The sequence below is a fragment of the Macrotis lagotis genome, chromosome 6, assembly GCF_037893015.1.
Source record: "Macrotis lagotis isolate mMagLag1 chromosome 6, bilby.v1.9.chrom.fasta, whole genome shotgun sequence".
Lineage (NCBI taxonomy): Eukaryota > Metazoa > Chordata > Mammalia > Peramelemorphia > Peramelidae > Macrotis > Macrotis lagotis.
Window position 1 is genome coordinate 128,158,195 of NC_133663.1, and position 21,270 is coordinate 128,179,464.

Consider the following 21,270-nt stretch of genomic DNA (forward strand, 5'->3'; position numbering starts at 1 on the left):
AAAGCATTTATAGAGTTTATGGAATTACCAGTAAGAAGCTATGATCTTGATTAGCAAGCACACATGCCCAGGTATATGAAGTCAAGCCCCAGAAAGACTTTCAGTCTATACTCCCCGTATCCCATAATCTTACCATCTCAGCCTTCAGTTCCAATTACACACATACACTCACTCACTCTCTCTCTCTCTCTCTGTTTCACAACAGCTCCAAAAATCCAACACCAAGGAATCTAACAAGCTAGACAGTCACCTATCATATGTTTTGTTCTCTGCCACTCACTACTTTTGTGACCCTTGGCAAATCATTTAATCTTACTGAGCCTCAGTTTCCTTATCTAGAAAATAACTAAAAAAAAATAACCTCGGGAGCCAAGATGGCGGCATTAAAGGCAGCATTTCCCAGGAACTCCTACCCCCCAACCTCCAAAAACACAAAGATGATTCTAGCCAAAATTTAGAGGGGAAGAACCCACAGAAAGACTGAGTCCAGTCCAAGGTAACTTAGAAGTTCTGCAGGAAAGGTGTGTTTCACCAAGACCAGGGGTTGGAAAAAAAAAGCAGCAGTGAAGCGCAGCCCAGCACAGCCCAGCGCAGCCCAGCGCAGCCCAGCCCAGAGATCACCAGCAATAGCTTGAAGAGGCTGTGAGAGAACTCTGCTCCACCAGAATGAGTATGGAATGAGGAGCACAAGCTGAAGAATCTACAGTGAGAATCTAGAAAAAGCAGCCTGCACTCCCAGAGACAGTAAAAGGAAGTCTGCAGAGATTTCTCTGTTCTCCCTGGGGTAGGACTCTGCTGTTTGCCTACACTTAAGATATTGCTGTTTGGGCCTCCATACTAAATAACCAAGCTGAATCCCTCCTTATAGGTCCAGGGCAGAGGAAAGGGGGGGGGGGCGGGAAACTACATAGCAAAGCACAGGCAAGAGAGCATTAAGAGCTTGGAAGAATAAAGGTCCCAATGAGGTGACCCTCCAAAAAAAACCCCAAAGCCTTGGAAGTGCTGTAAATTAGTCTTGGGCTGAGGAAATGAGTAAACAACAGAAAATGAAGAATCTGGCCATAGAGAATTACTTTAGTCCCATGGAAGATCAAAACAGCATACTGAGATGATAACAAAAGTCAAAGTTTCTGTATCCAAAACCTCCAAGAGAAATAGAAAATGGGCTCAGACTATGGATGAGCTCAAAAAAGACATTGAAAAGCAATTAAGGGAGGTAGAGGAAAAATTGGAAGGAGAAATGAGAGTGAAGCAGAAAAATCATGAAAACCAAATCAAAGGCTTGGTGAAACATATAAAAAAAATTACTCTAGAAAATAACATGTAAAAACCAGTTTAGGCCTAATTGAAAAAAAAAGCAAAACAAAAGGCAAATGAGGAGAAGAATGCCTTAAAAAGCAGAATTGGCCAGCTGGAAAAGGAGATAAAAAAATCTCTCTGAACTCTGAAGAAAATAACTCCTTCAAATACAGAATGGAACTAAAGGAAGCTGATGACTTTGCAAGAAATCAGGAAGAAATAAAACTCTTCCAAAACAGCCAAAAATTAGAAGAAAATGTGAAATATCTCATTGGAAAAACAACCTGCCTTGAAAACAGATCCAGAAGAAATAATTTAAAAATTGTTGGGCTATCTGAAAGCGACAATCAGGAGAAGAGCCTAGACTTCATTTTTCAAGAAATAATATAGCAAAATTTCCCTGAGATCCTAGAAGCTGAGGGTAAAGTATAAATCAAGAGAATTCACTGGTCACCCCCTGAAAGAGATCCCAAAAGAAAAACTTCCAGGAGTATTTAGCCAAATTCTAAAGCTCCCAAATCAAAGGGAAAATTCTAAAAGCTGCCAGAAACAAACAATTCAACTACCAAGGCTCCATAGTCAGGATTACACAGGATCTGGCAACATCTACATTAAGGGCTCATAGGGATTGGAATAAGATATTCCAGAAGGCAAAAGATCTTGGTTTACAATCAAGAATCAACTACTGAACATCCTCTTTCAGGGGAAAAGATGGACTTTCAATGAAACAGGGGACTTTCAAACTTTCCTATTGTGATGACCAGAGCTGAACAGAAAGTTTGATCTCCAAGTACAGGATTCTGGTGAACCACAGAGAGAGTGGAAGAGAGGGACTAACTAAGAGGAACTTGATGTTGAACTGTTTGCATTCCTGTATGGGAAGAAGATATTGATAATTCATATGAACTTTCTCATTTATAAGAGCCGTTAGAAGAAGCATATATAAATAGGACATAGGAAGGAACAGAATATAATGGTATGATGTGGTAAAGGGATGGAGTCAATGGGCGATGGGGGAAAGTACTGGGAGGAAGGAAAAGGAGATGAAGAAGCAGCTGAGAGATTTCACGTAAGAGTCAAGAAAAAGCTTTTTCAATGGAAGGGAGGGGGAAGACAAGGGGCAATGAGTGAGCCTTCATTCTCATTAGAAATGGCTCAGAGAGGAAATAACATACATACTTTTTTTTAAGATTTTAGTGAGACATTACCATTTATTTTAATATATGGTGATTTAGCATGAGAGTAAGCACATTTTAGAACTCATTCATTGTTTCTAAGTTTCTACCAAAAGGTAAAGGTGTTCTGGCTATGGTTTTCAATTCAAACACATCTTGCTTTTTTGGTCATTGTCAGCAGAAATATATCTTTTTTGTTTTCCTTCTCAAATAGCTCACAGTGCATCAATGTCAACAACAGAACAATATGATTGACAGAAACCACCTTGGAAAAGTATGGCTTTACATAAAGAAATAACTTGATGATGTGGCCACATTCCATCAAGAGATGTAATCCTAATTGCCTAGTGATTTGTCCTTAGTAGGAATGCTTCTCTCTGTGTTAAATCATTTAGGCATATTGTCAGAGTAGCCCTTGTAAAACTGAAACTCTGTTCTCAGATCGCTGAACATCTCAATCAGACCGGCCCTGCTTTCAACGTGAGAAAGTTAGCCTTGGTCGTCTCTTTTTTCTTTTTTAAATAATCAAGCTCTCCCACATCCTCTGGATGCTCTTCTAAGCAGACAATTTATGTTACATCTAGTTAAGTAGAACCCTTTTTTTGCAGCACCAAAGTAGTTTTAAAGAGGCCAAATAACTAGATGTGCTCTTCCTTTGATTAGTCTTTAAAATAGGTTATCTTTAAAACTTAGAAATGAAGATAACAAAGTCCAAAGTCTTTTACCCTAAATAAATTAAGTACTTTGTCCATTTCACACTAAACATTCAAATTGTTTTCCTATAGATTGTAATCTTTCTTTTTTATTAACAATCTGCATGGTCAGCTGGTTGGTTTAAGACTAGTAGAGCCGGACAGGATTCTCTAGGTTTGCTTTGAAACGTTCAAGAAACTTGGTAGCCAGTTCATCATCCACCACTTGGCTGTCACTGGACATGGAAACGGTCATGAGCTCATGCTGCTGTAGCATGGTATTCCCTTCTTCATCTTCAGAAAGCTTGAGGTGAGGTCGGGATCGACCCATGGCCAAAATACAGGACTGAGGGGAAATAACATACATACTTAATGGGGTGAGGAAATCTGTCTTGCCCTGAAGAAGGATGGGTGGAAAAGGATGGGAAGGGGGAAATAGGTGATAGAAGAGAGGGAAGATTGAGGGGGAAGGTACTCAGATATAACACACTTTTGGACAGGGCCAGGATGAAAGGAGAGAATAGAATAAATGAGAGTGGGGAGAAACAGAGTGGAGATGCAGCTAGTAATAGCAACTGTAGGGAAACCATTGAAGCAACTTCTCTGGTGGACTTATGATAGGGAAAGCAACTCACTCCAGAGATAGACATTGAAATCTGAACACAGAGTGAACTACAATTTCTCTCTCTCTCTCTCTCTCTCTCTCTCTCTCTCTCTCTCTCTCTCTCTCTCTCTCTCTCCTTGAGGTTTCTCATCTTCTTGGGGGGGGGGGATTATGTTTACTCTTATAACATTCAATTTACATCAATGTATGGCATGGAAACAATGTAGAAACTGTCAGACAGCCTACTGTGGGGGGGATTGTAGAATTCAGAACCTTGCAAAAAATGATGGGTACATATTACTACAGTATATAATTGGAAAACAAATAAAATGTTAAAAACATCAAAAAAATAACCTCAAAGGTTCCTAAATCTATCATTCTATGATCATAACCACTAATTCTGCTTCCATGCTCCTAAATAGTGTCCATTTTGGCTTTCAGTTACTTCAAAGACATACATATACTTGCACTGGTTCTTAATGTCCCTAAACAATTACTTCAGAATTACAATTCTTTGTTCTTTTTCCCACCTGAGAAGGAAAAACCTTTCTCTGTCTTCTCTCCATTTCAAAGAATTCTAAACTCCTGAGACAATGGAGTAGTCTTCATTCTTGAGAATACTCAAGGACTCAACTCCTCCTGGGTGTTCTAGGTTCTTATTCTATTGATTACCCTTACTTTCCCTCTCCTTTTCAGTTATTCCTTCTATTGACTATTTTCTTCTGCCTACAAACATACTGATGAATCCTATATACCATCTAAAAAAACAAAAACACTCTGAACCAGTTTTATATTACTATCCTATTTAAAGTACCATAATAATATCTAAAAGAAAATCACATTGGAAATATTCACAATAGGATTAGAGGCACATGGACAACAAAAATATCGGGGTAGAGGTAAAATAGGATGGCCATGAATGAAAGGATTTGAGAAAGTCCCTCACTCTGCAAATATCCTCCTCATTGAATAAGCTGCTTTAAATGGAGGTAGAAATGGAAGTGTAGTCTGGGATGTGCTAAGATCAGACCCCTGGTGATTTAGGTCTGATGCTGGAATGAAATGAGATATGGCATAGCCAAAGCCAGGGAAAAGGAAAGTCATCCATGGAGGATGGGCAGTGAGGGCAATGACCATTGTTCCTCTTCCTCTGAGTTGCCCACCATGATCAGCCAGTCAAGTCTTCTAGAGGGGCTGAGGCTCCTTATCTCATGGGTACTAGCAAGGAAGTGATGTCAAAAGCTAGAGGCTTTAGCTCCCCAATCCAATGAATTTTCTAGGATTGGTTCAGTACCCCTTGAGGAAAACCTTTGTATGGGCAGCAAGTATTTAAGATATTGCTCCCAGCATAAAAAACAACAAGATATACATTGACCAAAGAATCTAAAAGAAGATTCATGGGAAGGAAACCTCCTCTCTGGCCTTTGTCCTGAACTTCATTTCTGCCTTCAGTTGCTTTTCTTTTCTTGGATAGGGATTTTTAGATTGCTTCAGGTTCTATTATCTGTTTATACTATCTCCTGTAAATCAACTTCAAGATGGCTAAATAAATGCGATCACAGAGTGATGAAAAAGCTTGTGATCTTCCAGGGGTAAAATTATTTCTTGGCAGCCTTCCCAAATGTCTTTTGCTAGAGGTCGGATGCATCTCCCACTTTTCCCAAAATGATCAGTATTCCCAGTCTCTAACTACAATGATAAAATGCATTATGCAATGATGTTTGTGGCTACTAATTTCAGTTATATAAATGGGAATGAAGAAAAGGAGAAAGGAAGGGAGAAAGAAAGATGAAAGGAGAAAGAGGAAGAAAGGAGGAAGGAAGGAAGGGAGGGAGGCAAGGACAGAAGGAAGGCTGGGATCTATTAAATGTGCAGGGCACTGTGAGAAATACAAATAGTATTTCATTTGAACCTCACCACAACCTAGGGAAGTGCTATTATTATTCCCATTTGACAGTTGAGGAAGTGGAGGCAGGCTGAGATAAATGACCAGTTAATAAGTGCAGGAGATTTGATTCAAAGTGACATCTTCCCAATATCAGGTCACCACTCAGCTAAAAGAGAGGCAAGAGAGATGGGGAATCTCCCTAAGTCCCAATGGGAATATTATTTTTTTAATTTTATTTATTTAAGGCAATGGAATTGTGACCTGCCCAAGGTCACACAGCTAGGCAATTATTAAGTGTCTGAGGCCAGATTTGAACTCAAGTCCTTCTGAATCCAGGGCTGGTGTTCTACCCATTGTGCCACCTAGCTGCCCCCCCTCAGGGGGAATATTTTACCAATTATTCTTTGCTAATTATCCTTATTAGGATCTCAATCACTTTAATTCAGTAGTACACCCTTTCTCACTGAAGAGAAAAGAGAAGAGGGGAACACATAGGTGCCCAACTTCTCCCCACATTTTTCCAAGAGGAACAACACTCCATGAACTGCGTATCTCCTTTTTTCTTCTGCTCTTTCTGGTATTTTTCCCCTAGAATTCTCTAAAAACCATGCTAGCAGGTCCATTTCCAATACATCACTAGCTGATGGACTTGGGAGATATCTCCATTACAACAAGTCTACATTTTTTAACCCAATTTCAAGTATACCCCATATAAGACCATATCAATCAACCTCATTTTTCAATAAGATCATTAAATACCTTCTAACTAAACTCTATCCACCAAGTCACAAATTATAACATTGTTTATTAAGTCATCCACTAATTAACAGCACTATTTCTATATAACTAATCCCTCCCCCTCCTATAATGCTGTTTTACCTCTCATATTTTTGTGAATCTAATTAATGAACATCTAGTAATGATGCTCTGGTGATCTGGTAGGAGCAGTGGAGAATATATGGCATTTATCAATGAAATTACCAAAGATCCCAGAGTATCTAAAATAGGATATTAAAGTTTTTTGTTAACAATGTTTTACCCTTAAGATTTTATTTCCCTCCCCTAAAATAGCTGTCCAATTTAAGAAATGATCTGGGAATGTAGTCTGCAAGACTATGACCTCATGAAATTTCAAATAATTCCTATCTAAATGGTTCTTAACTTCCACTAGGAATCAAGTCTTAATCATTAAATCCATTTAAGAAATGCCATTATGTTCAAAGTTACTTGAGCAAAGAATGGAATCTACAAAAACTAAAACTTATTCTATACAAATATGATCTACTGAGTTTTCATAAAATCATTTTTCTTTATTTTCATGAAACCCTCATCATGCTTTCTCCCAAATAGAATACTTTATCAATCTCTTAAGAATTCTGAATTTTCATTTGGAAAAATAAATACATCAGTAACAAAAAAGAAATCACTAATCAATAACACCATTTCACAAGCTGAGATTTTTGTCTCCCTTTCCACAAATCTTTGCTCCACAACTATTTGGTTAAAACATCTTGCTAAGGGGAGTTTTTCTTTGTCCTTTTCCTCTACCTCAATACCCAGGGATGACAACAAATGCATTAGTCAGAAAAAGACAAAGTTTTTCTTCTGGTATGGCAAATTGAAGTCAAGTTACTAGGCATTCAGCACCTCCTATGCAGCAGACAAAAATCAAACTTCTTCAGTGGAGACTGAGTCAATACAAACCTTCAATTCTTTCACAGAGTTTGTGCAAAGAGTGCATTGGACAGGCCTCACACAACTTGATCTGGGTTTTGGCACTCTGCAGGGTAGCTGCTGTGCTAAAGGCTTGTTTCAGGGTGAGCATTACCTCATCAACCTACAAGAAGACACAAAATTCAAGCCCATAAAATGTTGCTTTTGTGGTACCAAATGAAAAACTTATCCAGCAATATAAAACTTTGCAGGAATAGACACAATAATGGAAATTCAAGATGAGCTTTGATTTACTTATTACCTGACTAAATATTCATTTGATCCCAAATTAGTATGTTTTTTAAACTAAATATTTTGACAGAGATCTCTGAAAGTTAAAAAGATCATGCACAATATCTCTCAGGAGCAGCTTACTTGCCATCTATATCTGTTGTTATGCTATGAGAAATTAACAGTTGTGGTAGTAATCTACTCATATAATTTAATTTTGGATATGTTTTTCTGGAGAAGAGGAAAGGACTGACTTAGGTAATCTATTCAATGCAGAAAACAATATTCTATGGTCAATGGTGTCTCCTCAAAGTCTCTAAAGAGCATCATTCTACTTTTGACCCACATCAGGTACTGATGAAGCTCTGGGTCCCACCAGACCCAGCGGCATCTCATGCCAACACATTTCTTTTTTTGTTCCTTTATTCAATTGGATCAGGAGACTTGAATGCAGCCTTCTAAGTTTCCTGGCTGCTTCACTCAAGGGCCAAGTAACAGCTCATCTGCAGTCATTGTTCAGTTGTGTAGTCTCTGCCCTTGCCTGCTCTGGGGTACAACCACAAATACGGGAGTGTGGTTTTCCCACACCCCCAGAACTGAAAAAGGTCAAATTCTACAGCTTCCCTGCAAGCAACTGAAAGTGATAACTTTTTCTCACTAGAAGCACTTCACAAATTCAAAACTAGAATCGTGCTTAGAACATATTATTTTGTTTATTACTCTGCCCCACCCTCCAGTCTAGTTTAAGAAGAAGCGCTATTGAAAGTAGTACGTCAACTTTCATATTTTATATACAAGACACTGAATATATAGATCAAGTTTAGAGTCCAATATATTTTTCTTGCCCTCCTAAAATAGAAGAATTTCATGTAAAATGGATTTACTAACAGGGTCTTTGGAATCAGCTGCTTTAACTATATTTTTAAAAAATCAGGGCTCCACAACCTATGAGGGAAAAGTATGATATATAACCCATTAATTTGCTTTCACTGTGCTCCATTTTCCAAAAGACAATTTTGAATGGCACAAGTTTGTACAATCACTGTTGTGGGTTTGTTTGTTTATTTGCTCAGGGAGGGGGCTATCTTTTACTAAATGTACTTAAGGATTAGTCCCCTGATTACTAATATAAGTAGCTTAAAAATGGGTTTAACTTATTCAACCTATTTAGTCTTACTGTAAAAGATTCTCTGAAGAACTATGCCGAATAAATAGATCTAAATATATGTTATTAGTCATTTTAACAACACACAGAAATGAAAACTTTTCCAAAGGGTCCTCAAATTTATTTGCAAATTTCTACCAAATTCCTACAAAATACACTGTTTGGTTTCTATTATTCTGTAATTTAAATATACACACTTCCTCAGGATGAATTTAATGATTAATAATAACAAATATTGGGGCAGCTAGGTGGCGCAGTGGATAGAGCACCAGTCCTGGAGTCAGGAGTACCTGAGTTCAAATCCAGCCTCACACTTAATAATTACCTAGCTGTATGGCCTTGGGCAAGCCACTTAAGCCCATTTGCCTTGCAAAAAACCCTTAAAATACTACTACTACTACTACTACTACTACTACTACTACTAATAATAATAATAATAATAACAACAATAACAATATTTATATACCACTTACTATATATCAGGTACTTAACATTTAAGTTTCATTTAACCTTAACAATAATCCTGCAAGTTGGGTGCTATTATCATCTCCATCAAGGAAGAAACTGAGGCAAGCAGGGGTCACTAAGGACCTGAGGCCAACTCTGAATTCAACTCTTCCTGTCTCCAGGCAGAGGTTCCATCTATCCTACTACTCAGAATTTTTAAAATAATCCCAATCTTTCAAGACTAATGGGAGCATGAAAAGGTCTCAAGATGCTATCTGACTTTTGTGCACACATATTGAGTCATCTAAGATGAATGGTTATTAAACCTAATTTCACAGACCCACAGGAACAAAAATCGCATCACCAACAGAGTCAGAAACCTTTGAAAGTTCAGGGTCTGCAGCATGTCTTGGGACATGCTACGACATTGTCCAACACAATCTAGGTGTCCGACACAATCTAGGTGTTTAACAATTATCTGCTAAATGAATAAATTACAGAACACATTCTTTGATTTCTTAGAGAAGTTCATGAATAGAGGACTTTCTGGAGGAATCCATGAATGCCAAATAATCTAATGTCACATTGTCTGGCTCTGGTTAGTTCATACTAAGTCCATTTGCTTTACATCTTAACAAATCCCTGTACCTATTCTCATTAAGTCATCCCTCTCGCTTCTCGTTTTCTAGAGTAAACATTCACAGATTTTTAAACTTTTCTTCCTATGAACTCCTATTCCATTCCTTCAAATTAAATATTTCTTTCCTTCCTATGTCCAAAGCACTGTGCTGGGGATAAAAACACACAAAAAGAAGCAGTCCCTGCCAACAAGGAGCCAGCATTCTATTGTAGAAAATGAGGAGAGGAGGAGGAGAAACATTTATGAGAAAACATATTGACCCAGGAGAATGATGAGGGCAAAGGAAAAATCTAAACAATGTATCTTCTATTTCTATTGTTCTCTGTATAAACACTGGCTCTTCAATCTCTTTAAATATGCAGATCCAACCATGAATTTTTAACAAAGGTCTAACCAATGCCAAATAAATAATAATAATATCCCAACCTTCATATATTGTTGTCCTGTCAACTCTTTCTCATATTATATTTGCTCCTTTAGAGTATCATGTAGTTTATACATATGCATATGACTCCATGGAGCCAAATTTTCTACTTCTAAGTAGTTTACCTTTCTTCATCTCTGTTCTTGAACCTCGAAGTTCTCTACTTAGATCAGTTGCAGGAGGTTGCATTGAGGTATTATTAAGAGATAAAAAGTAAAATTTCCCAACAACTAGAGCTGTCTAAAAATAGAAATAGTTACTGTGGGAGATAGTGGGGGTCCCTGAAGGTTTTCAATCAGAAGATGGATTACCACTTGTCAAAACATAAAAAGTCATTTTCCTTCAGGTAAGAGTTGGTTCTAGATATCTATGAGATCCCTTTTTAACGCTGAGATTCTTTGAATTTCATCCATCTTTGAATAGAGAATATCAGGCAAAAATTTCAGTTGCTTTGAATTCTATGGTTAGTTCCTTCAGTTTATGTACTATACTAATCCAGAAGTAGACCATTCTTGTTCTTCTGATATATACATAGAGAGGGGGAGGGGGAGGGGGAGGGGGAGGGGGAGGGGGAGGGGGAGGGGGGAGGGGGAGGGGGAGGGGGAGGGGGAGGGGGAGGGGGGAGGGGGGAGGGGGAGGGGGAGGGGGAGGGGGAGGGGGGAGGGGGAGGGGAGGGGAGGGGAGGGGAGGGGGGGGAGGGAGTTTATAAGTTCAAAGAAATTTCACTGAACAGATTGCATTATGCTACAAAGGAGCAGAAAAAATGTTTCCAGTGTATTCTTTGTATTCAACAAAGATGAGACCTCAGGCATGATAATGCAATATGTTGTCTTACATAGCTGCCAAAGCCATATCCATGAGACTGAAACCCTACTGCTTAAATGACTTTGTTTTTGATCTTTGTTTATCAATTGTTTTAGCTGTCCCTCATTATGTGGATAAATTACATGTAACTATTCTTCTACCTCACAGTTCTGATACCATTCTATTTTGTACTATTTTACTAATATAAGTTTGATAATGAGTTCCTGGTTTATGGAATCATCTTATTCTAACATCAATTGTGCTGAAACTGAGACTCTGGTATATTCTCAATACAATGCTAAGACATTCACAGCCAGTTCAGTAGTCTGTTTCCTTAGTCATAGCATTTTGAGGTATTAATACTCAAGGTATCCCAGTTTCTTATACAGATTTTTCCTCTGTCAAAACTATCAAATGTCTGAGAATTGTTCAAAGCTACAGAAATATTTAATATCACTTGAAACATTGTAACAGATCGACCCTATAGAGGAACTTCTATTTTTTCAGACTGATCAAAATGTACTAGAATATTTTAGGAGATTAGGAGAATTCCCTTTTTCTCCTCCTCCCAAAAAGTATGAAGTAAAGAGTAATCATTAAGAAAAGTGGATCCAATTAACATATTCTTCCTTTTAATACAGTGAGGAAAAAAATAGAGGTTTGCCAGCATCTGAAAGCTATCTGAGATCATACTAAATATCAGAAGAAGAACCTTAGGCTATGGGCACAGCCTTCACTGTCTTTGGGAGAAAACAAAAGTTGCAACCAAACACTGTCATCCTCTATAATGAATGACATTGGGAAGTATAGACACTTCCATCCATTCTCCCTATACTTCTCCATTCAGTCTCTGCCATAGTCATGTGATAATGAGCAAAGGTTGCAGTGGGGCTAGGAGCAGGGGAAGGGGTTTAACATATATGTATATATGTATATACACAAATATTTATGTATTATATATGCATATACATATATAATTAATAGAAATGGCTTGACTAGAGAAGAGATTAAAATGTATGGATGACTAAAAATATCTAAGTTTTTAACACTTATCTAAGCCTGTTTTACTCAGTTGGTTTCTGTATCCTAATCAACAAAACTAATTGTTTTGACCTGGAGAAAAAAAAAGGATAAGAAGAAGAAAAAACAAAGTATGGAAAATTCAGTTCAGGGGAAAAAAGCAACATACAAAACAGGAAAATTTATTCTTTAAACAAATACCCAAAGAATACAAACAAGAAGAAAAAAGATCAAAGTGAAGCATCACTTAGGAAACTAAGGAGAAATTTTAAAAAAACAGATTATTTTTCCAGTCTTTACATGATTTTTGTTGTCTAACTCTGAAAGCATATTATTAGGAAAAAAATAAGGAAACCAATCCTCTTTCCCCTCTTACAATGAATAGGGAAAAAGAAGCCTTCCTTGTTCACACCAACACCTCCCACCCCCCCCACCCCCCATCCAACTTGGTTTGAGAGTTCCATTCCCTCTGCAGGGTTTGAAACCCTCTCAGATGAGAGTGATCTTCTGCTTCTCAAAATGCCACAGAACTTTGCCTCAATATTTCCTTGGCATTTATCATGCTGTCTCTTCTCTTCCAGCTACTTCTGTCAGCCAGTCAACAAGAATTTATTAAGGATCTAATGTGTATCAGTCAGAAGACAGTTCCCTCCCTCAAGGAGCTCCCAACATGCCAGCAGCAATGTACAAATATGCCATATCTAGCACTCACTGGAGATGTATGTGCTTTCCCGCCTTGTTAATGGTAGGGTCTGTACCAGACCTATCCTTGTACTTCCAGAGCCCAGCACATCTATTTTTTTATTTTTCTGAACCTGTGATTTCATTAGTGTGGGGAATTCCCAATGAGGAAGCATCTAACCATGCTGATGAGTCACTCCTCTATAATCTGTAGTCTCAGAGTAAGGCAGTCTTTCCAAGGTATATTATTTCCTCACAGTCAAACAGTCAATATCAAAAACAGGAACTGAATGGGGGTCTTCCTGAAACAAAGGCCAGTCTCCCATCCACAATCCATTACCAGTAGGTGACAAATAAATGTTTAGCTCATTTGCTAAGTCCAAATGTTTCCTCCATGCTCCCTCTATTTTTCTTATTGTTTCTTTAATTAGATTGAGAAAAAATAAAATGGCTTTTTTGATAATTATTTTGCCAGTATGAGGAGTAAATAAAAACATCACTTACCAAAGATTCACTTGCACACTGGAACACATAACAAATATACTGACTCAATCCAGGTTCTGGAGATTCCCGACAGATAAATCCAAAGTGATCAACATGCTTTATACCCTGAAGAAGGAAAAGAAAAAGGAGTCTTTAAAAATGAATGTACATTCATATGTACATGCATACATATGCACATCAACCCTTAAGAGATCAATTAAGTCCAATATTAGAGCACAGAGAATGTATATGCTTGTAGAACAGATCCATTTCACTACTTTAAATGGAAAATAAATAAATGTACGTACACACACACACACACACACACACACATATGTTTGCATAATATTAGGGCCATATCTAACTTCCTTGAGAATTTACAGCAAAAAAAAGTCTAGTTTCCAAGTTGGTTCTCCATTATAAAGAGAACTCTTGTCCAGGAAAAAGAAGGGAGTTTATTCATTCACTCAACAACTATTTGTGAAGAGTCAATAATATACAAAAGTATTTTGCTAGAAACTGGGAAAAACATAAAGGTCATTAAGACATAGTTCCTGTCCTCAATGAGGTTACGGTATATCAATGGGGAATGGAGGCATAAAAGAGGAGAAATTATGACATAGACATAAATATGCAAAGTTATACGAGCTACAGGGAAGGGAAAAAATGCAATTGGTAGGAAGAAAGCTAGGAGACTGGAGAAAATAAAGATACTTTCTGAGAGGTAGAGATTTAAAAGACATTAGCTTAGAGATAAGAATCAAAGTCATGAGGCAGCTAGGTGGTGCAGTGGATAAAGCATCAGCCCTGGAGTCAGGAGTACCTGGGTTCAAATCCAGTCTCAAACACCTAATAATTACCTAGCTGTGTGGCCTTGGGCAAGCCACTTAACCCCATTTGCCTTGCAAAAACCTAAAAAAAAAAAAAAAAAAGAATCAAAGTCATGAGGTCATGAGAATGGGTTAACTTCCCAAAACAAAGTATTAAAAGTGTCTGAGGAAAGAAACTTAGGGTACATCCTTCTTAAGGACCAGGAAGAGAAAGTTACAACAGAAAAGTAATGATCAAAAAGGAAGAAGGAAAACGATGATGGTGTGTTGTCACAAAATTAGGAGGAAAGAATAACAAAAAAGAGAATATGGACAGCCATGTCCAGTCAGATGCTGCTGAGTAGTTAAAAAATAGGAAGAAATGAGAAGAAGCTTTTGATATTGGTTAGGAGATTGCTAGTGATCTCTGAAGGAATGTTTTTATGAGCAGTAGAGCTACAAGTCAAACTGTAAAGGGTAATGTCATGGCATCAGAGACAATTTTATCTAAGCTCCAGTCTTATAAGAAACAGATCTAAGAGGTGACATTATTATTTGGCATTTGATATAAACTACTTTTTAAAAAATTGGATAACCAGGGTTTAGTGAAGGATTTTTTTTTCCTTTAAAGAACTGGGGGATCTGAGCAGGTCTTCATAGTTCAGATGTGAAGAAAACAAAAGAAAGAGATTGACTGAAACTCTGTGGGAAGACAATTATCTCAATGAGCAAGATCCTAGAAAAGGCAGAAGGGATGTCTTTAAGGGCACATGAAGTTATTCTTAACAAGGAGTAAAGAAATTTCTCCTGAAACCAAAAAGAAGGAAAGAAATGACCAAAGATGCTAAGAAATTTTTAAATATGAAATTTAGAGAATTCATGGTGGATCACCTCAGTTTTTTTAATAAAATAAGAAGGTAGTTTCAGCTACATTACTACACTGACAGTAAAGGGAAAGAGAGAAATTAAAAACTTTCAGAGTCAGGCAGAGCAGATAAAAATGCTAGACCTGGAGATGGCAAATCTCACCTCAGATACTTGGTGACCATAAGGAAGTCACTTATAATCTCTCTCCTGTTCTGCTTCCTCTTTGCAAAATGGAATCAATAATGCCTCCACTATTATTATTGACAACTTTACAGGTTTGGTGTTAACATTAAATATGTGTCAGTTACTGTTGTTGTTTTTGTAGTTATATGGTTACGACATTTTTCTTTTTTGTATCTCATGTGAAAAAATATTAACTATATACAAAAAATGAAACACAATTTAAGAGCTGAAAATGGGTTTTTCCTTCTAATTTCAAAAAGAACAAAATTGAGGCCCCAAATGGTTGATTCTAAGATCAGAAATGAATTATCTAAAGACACACAGCTAGCTGACAACTGGTTTATCTTAACTATTAACCTTTCCTCCCTCAAAAAAGAAAAACAAAATAAAACACAGCTCTCCCTTCACTTACTCTGATCTCTTTCTACTATACTTGTTATTTTAAGCTGAAGTATATACCTCTAAAAATTTTCTTCAACAATATAAAGGCTATAGAAAGACTTGAATGAACTGATGCTGAGTGAAGTATTTAGAACCAAGAGGACATTGTACACATTAACACAGCAACATTGTGATGATCAACTATGATGAATTTAACTCCTCTCAGCAATTCAGTGATCAAAGACAATTTTGAAAGACTTGTGACAGAAAATGGCATCCACATCCAGGAAAAAACTATGGATTCTGCATGCCAGACTAAAGCACACTATTTTTTTTTTTATTCTTTTTTTCTATTCTCGTGATTGTTCCACCTTTAGTTCTGATTCTTCTTTCACAACATAACTAATATGGAAATATATTAAACAGGATGTACAAATATAACTATATCAGATTACTATCTGACATGGGGAGGGAAGGAAGGGAAGTAGAAAAATATGGAACTGAAAAACATGAAAATATTAAAATTATGCTTACATGTAATTGAAAAAATAAAATAACATTAAAAAGAATATATAGGCTAGTGACCAATATGGGAATGTATTTAACAGGACTGTGTAGGTACAATCTATATTAGATTGCTAGCTGTTTTGGGAAGGGGGAAAGGAAGGGAAGAAGGAAGAAAATTTTTTACAATAATGTTGAAAACTATCTCATGTAATTGAAAAAATACTGTAGTTTTTAAAAAGCTAAAAATAGAAAATACATACAGGATTGAATCTATACATTAGTTATGAAGCAGTAAACAATATTAGTATGTAAAAAACCCAGCTTAAAATTTGATTTTTCCTTTATTTATGAATAATGTGCATATTTTACAGTGAGTTGTCTTAAAAGAGCAAAAAAATTTTTGCTATGTTCAGGCATGGAAACTAAAATAGTACCAGCACAAATATTTGCAATGTATTCCCATCTATATGGAGCAATCACTTGCTCATGCTGCTCCAGTCCTGCTTTTAGAATTTAAGTCAACAAAGGTCACACATTCATAAGAAACCCATCAGAGTGGCTGTTTTGGTCTTTTTTAGATCTGGAGAAATGGTAGTGTCAGTGTCAAGTTCTCTACCTTTCAGCACAGTATTTTTTCCACAAAATCATGCGACCCCTGGGGCATGGAGGTTGTAAGATTAGAGATGTAGGTCCAAAATACAATTTTAAAATGACTAAGAAAGATTATCCCTATTTATCTAAACATCAAAACGTTGCCAAGATGTTTATCTTCAGGAAAAAATGGGTATACTATAAAACATAATTTTAAAAGCCCTCATACAATGACTTTAGTATCTAGAAAAATCAAGCCTGAGATCACTCAAGAATAGTTTATTTATAATAAATGCTATGATTCAAGGCTTCAGGAAGAGAAATATTAATGGCATCAAGCCACCATACCATATGATACAATACACATATTCTTCTACTTCTGAGTTTTTTAATCTATTGTCATCAAAAGGTATACTGAACACAGAATAAACCTGAAAACTATTCAAATCCTATACAAATATAAAAGGTGATAAGAAGTCTGAGTTAATATAAACTCATTTTTTTTAACCTGAAAGAACTTCACAACTTTAAGATTTAGCATTAGAAGAAAACTGAGAGGCATCAATCATAACTGGTATTTCTATAGCAATTTATGGTGTGCATGGTGTTTTACATATATTATCTCTTTTAATCTTCACAACAGTTTGAGGTAGGTGCAATCACTTCATGCATTTTATAGATGAAAAATCTGAGGCTGAGAGAGGGTCAATGCTTTACCCAGGTCATACAAGAAAGCATCTGAGTCAGGATTCAAATTCAGGTCTTCCTAACTCTTAAGTCCAGGGCTGTCCCATCAAGTCTAACCCCGTCATCTGACAGATTGGAAACTCAAGTTCAGAGAGTTCAGGGTCTTGCCCTGGATCATCACCCCATTTCAAAGACAGGATGTAACCCTGTGTTTTCTTGATTCTCCTTTACTATATCCACTATACCAGTGTTATCAAATTCAAATAGAAAGATGGGTCACTAAGCTGAACATAAGGATTCCTGCAGATCACATACTAACTCAGCAAGTCACATATTTACATTATCTATGTTTTATTATATTTTTAACCTGTTAAAGGGTCTCCCAATTATATTTTAACCTAGTTCAGGTTACGAGGCAGCATGCCATGTGCTTTCCAAGCCCCGCCTGCCTTCTCAGGTATCATTAAAATGCACTGTTTATTATAAATACTCTGGAGACCAACACACAATGGTAGAGTGACACATAGATGACTGTAACAACAATCATTCCTCCATTTCATTCAAGGATGTGGTATCTGCCACGGTAGCTGGGGTACATCAGTCCACTCTACAAATTAACATCCTTAATTGCTACTCCTCTTCTAAAGCCTAGATAACTTCCAAAACTCCTACCAGAGAAAGCTCTGGCTTTTGTTCCAATTCCTCTAGCTAGTCAGCACTTTGACTCCTGCAGCAACTGGCTAGAAGGGCTATGTCATTTTAAAAACAATGTGGTGCCAACATAAAAATAGTTAATGGGGATTAAACTAAACCTGCAAATATCTAAAGTGATTCCTAAGTCATGAAAGTTAGCCTTAAAGGCCGGAGAAAGAGGAAACTGATGCTGTAGCAAAAAGTGATGCAATAACTAAGGGTTAGGTCAAAGAAACACAAAGTCAAGTTCATTAGTGACTAGAAGAAAATCTTTCATTAGCTCCATAATGAATAGAGAGAAAAACATATACAAAACTTCAAAGGACCTCTATCTCAGTGGGTCTTATAACACAGACATGATGCTTCTAGGACAGAGGACAGCCCTCCTCATAAAGGACCTCTCCATCATCCTCTTCCTAAATGCTGCTTTCAGGTAGAACTTTTTAAAAAGCTAGAAAAGTGGACTGGATGAAAGAAATCAAAAAGGTCATGTAATCAGACAAGCAAAGCAGAGCAAATAAGACCTTTTTCTAGATGGGGTGAATTACCATGATGTAATACTTTGCTTAAGATATTTTCAAATTTAAAAGGATAAAAGTCACCAACTAATATAGGTGAATCATCAGATTTCTTGTTTTCCAAAGATTGAGGGATAGCGGTGAAGAAGGGGCTGCTGATAGAAGGATGGGGATAAAGGAAAGGGAATTATGACAGAATCAGTTAAAAAATACTAGCTTTTTTGGTTCTATCTGCTTTAAATCAAAAGAATAAGCATGACCACATTATACCCCCCCCCCCCCAGGCCTTACTATTTAAGACTTTAAGAAACACTTTTATGGGGGGGGGGGGAATCAGGGAAAGCAGGTGATAATTGAAGATTACATGATAGACACACATAAATTTAAAATAGTTTCAAGTAAATAAAATTAAAACCAGGCTTTTTTGGATTTGGTCTATTTATATGGATTACATTGGCTATTTGTTTAAATATTATCATTTCTTGTAATACGTACCTGTGAACATGAAGATATATCTTTAAAATTTTTTTCAAGAACAACTGACTTGGAATCTGGGCTGATTAGATTAATTTCAAATCTCCCAACCTTGAAAATAAAGATGTACTGATTATTTTCAAATAAAAATATTAAAATTTCTCTTTACCAATAAAATATTCAATTATGCATATAAATTGAATGGCCTGTCTTAAATACAGATTATTCTCAATTCATCTTGTAGCCCCAAATATAATTTCCATTCTTCTGAAAAAAATGTATATATGTATTTTTAACTATGTTAGCTTCTTGTGAGATCAAGAGTTTGTAGTCGATCTGTTTTAAAACTCTAAACTCAAATAAAGTCATTACTAGACAATAATAGAGTATTAGACTTGAGAATTTATAACATAAACTCAAAAGAGAAAGATAACCCATAAAAGCTTATGAAAACTTAAATATTAGTCTAGACAAATCTAATCACATATTCCTTATGAAAGGGGACCCCATGTGAACCAAATGACTGTTTTGAATGAACCAAAGAATATTTTGGCATTTTTTCCCTAAAGGTCTTTAAAAATAAACAGATTCTCATCTGTATGTTGACCATTAAGGAATATCCCTCAAGTGCTAGGGGTTAACCAAATGATTCCTATGGTTTTACAGCAGAAGGAACTTCAGGATCTCTCTATTTTATAACCTTAAGTTGCTTTATTTTCACAGGAGTGAAGGATGGAGTAAGAGTTGAGAAGGAATAGTAGGAAAGACACTGTCACTGACGCTTTACAGTATATTTTTCCCTGAATTCTTCTGATGACATATTCAGTGATAGATAGAATCACTTATTTGTTCAGTCTTCTTTCTTGATTACCTGATATTATCTATATCTCTCTATATCCAAATACATTTCCTCTGAAAATTCTGATTATCCAGACTTTTTCTCCCTAAATTCATTTGACTTTATTGTTTTAAATCTATTCCTTTCATATCTGTCACTTTGTTATATTCAAGTATCCTCCCTTTACAATTTCTTCAAATTCCTTCTCTTTTCTTTTGGCTCATAGGTCATTTATATCTACCTAAAAATTCATCCAGTCCAATTCCCTCCCTTTTTAATATAAGGATATTAAGACCCAGGGCCATACAGATCATAAATTCTCTGTCACTCCAAACCCAGGGCACTTGTTCTCTTCCTGTTTTCTATCTTGTCTCTTCTCTTCCTTGTTTAAGAGTAAGGCTGAGGGGGAGGAACCAGGATGGTGTCATGAAGGCAGGAATTCCCAGCAACTCATTCCCCCCCAAAAAAGCCATCAAATTATGATCCTAGCCAAAATTTAGAAGGGTAGAACCCACACAAAGACTGAGTGATACAATTTCCCAGTCCAAGACAAATTAGAAATTCCACAGGAAAGGTCTGTTTCACTGGGACCAAGAATTGGGAAAAAAAAGCCACAGTCACAGCGCAGCACAGCCCAGGGATTACCAGGAACAGCTTGAAGGGTTGGCAAGAGAACTCTGCCACAGCAGACTGAGTGCAGAGTGAGCACCAGCCTCAAAGCAGCTCTGTGGCGAGAACCAGCAGCGGGAATTAGGGAAGCCAGCCTGCACATCCTGAACACATCCCATAGATGGTTAAGGGGGTTGAGGAAGACTACAGAAATCTCTCTGCTCTCCCTGGGACAGGGCTCTACTGTTAGCCCACACTCAGATCCAGGTTGCAATCTGGGCTTCCACAGGGACCATCCTCACAGTTCCAGGGCAGAGGGGAGAGCCTGTGGTCATCCACATATCAAAGCACAGGCAAGAAAGCAGTCAGAGCTTCTCATAAGACCCTGGAAGAATTAAGGTCCCAGTGGGGTATCCCAAAAAACCCCCAAAGTCTTGGAAGTGCAGTAAATAAGTTATAGGCTGAGGAGATAAGCAAACAAAAGAAAAAGAATCTGACCATAGAAAATTACTTTGGTCCCATGGAAGATTCAGAAGATGACAAACTTGAAGTTTCTGTATCCAAAGCCTCTACAAGAAATAGAAAATGGGTTCAGGCTATGGATGAGTTCAAAAAAGACTTTGAAAAGCAATTAAGGAAGGTAAAGGAAAAAAAATGGAAGGAGAAATGGGAGCAATGCAGATAAATCATGAAAACCAAATCAGCAGCTTGGTGAAAAAAATACAAAAAAATACTGAAGAAAATAATACCTTAAAAACCAGTTTAGGCTAAATTGGAAAAGCAACACAAAAAAGCAAATAAGGAGAAGAATACCTTAAAAAGCAGAATTGGCCAGCTGGAAAAGGAG

General features: G+C 36.9%; 1 protein-coding gene across 3 annotated transcripts in view; it reads right to left on the minus strand.

Moving 5' to 3' along the window:
- Positions 1 to 21,270, minus strand: part of TBC1D4 (TBC1 domain family member 4) — a 196,179-nt gene that overhangs the window by 66,253 nt on the left and 108,656 nt on the right. For all 3 annotated transcript variants that reach the window (XM_074191812.1, XM_074191811.1, XM_074191813.1), the window contains exons 3-5: positions 18,998 to 19,087; positions 13,288 to 13,392; positions 7,363 to 7,495 (exon numbers count right to left, since the gene is read on the minus strand). In XM_074191812.1, coding sequence (XP_074047913.1) covers positions 7,363 to 7,495; positions 13,288 to 13,392; positions 18,998 to 19,087 — 328 coding nt within the window. The remainder of the gene's footprint in view (positions 1 to 7,362; positions 7,496 to 13,287; positions 13,393 to 18,997; positions 19,088 to 21,270) is intronic.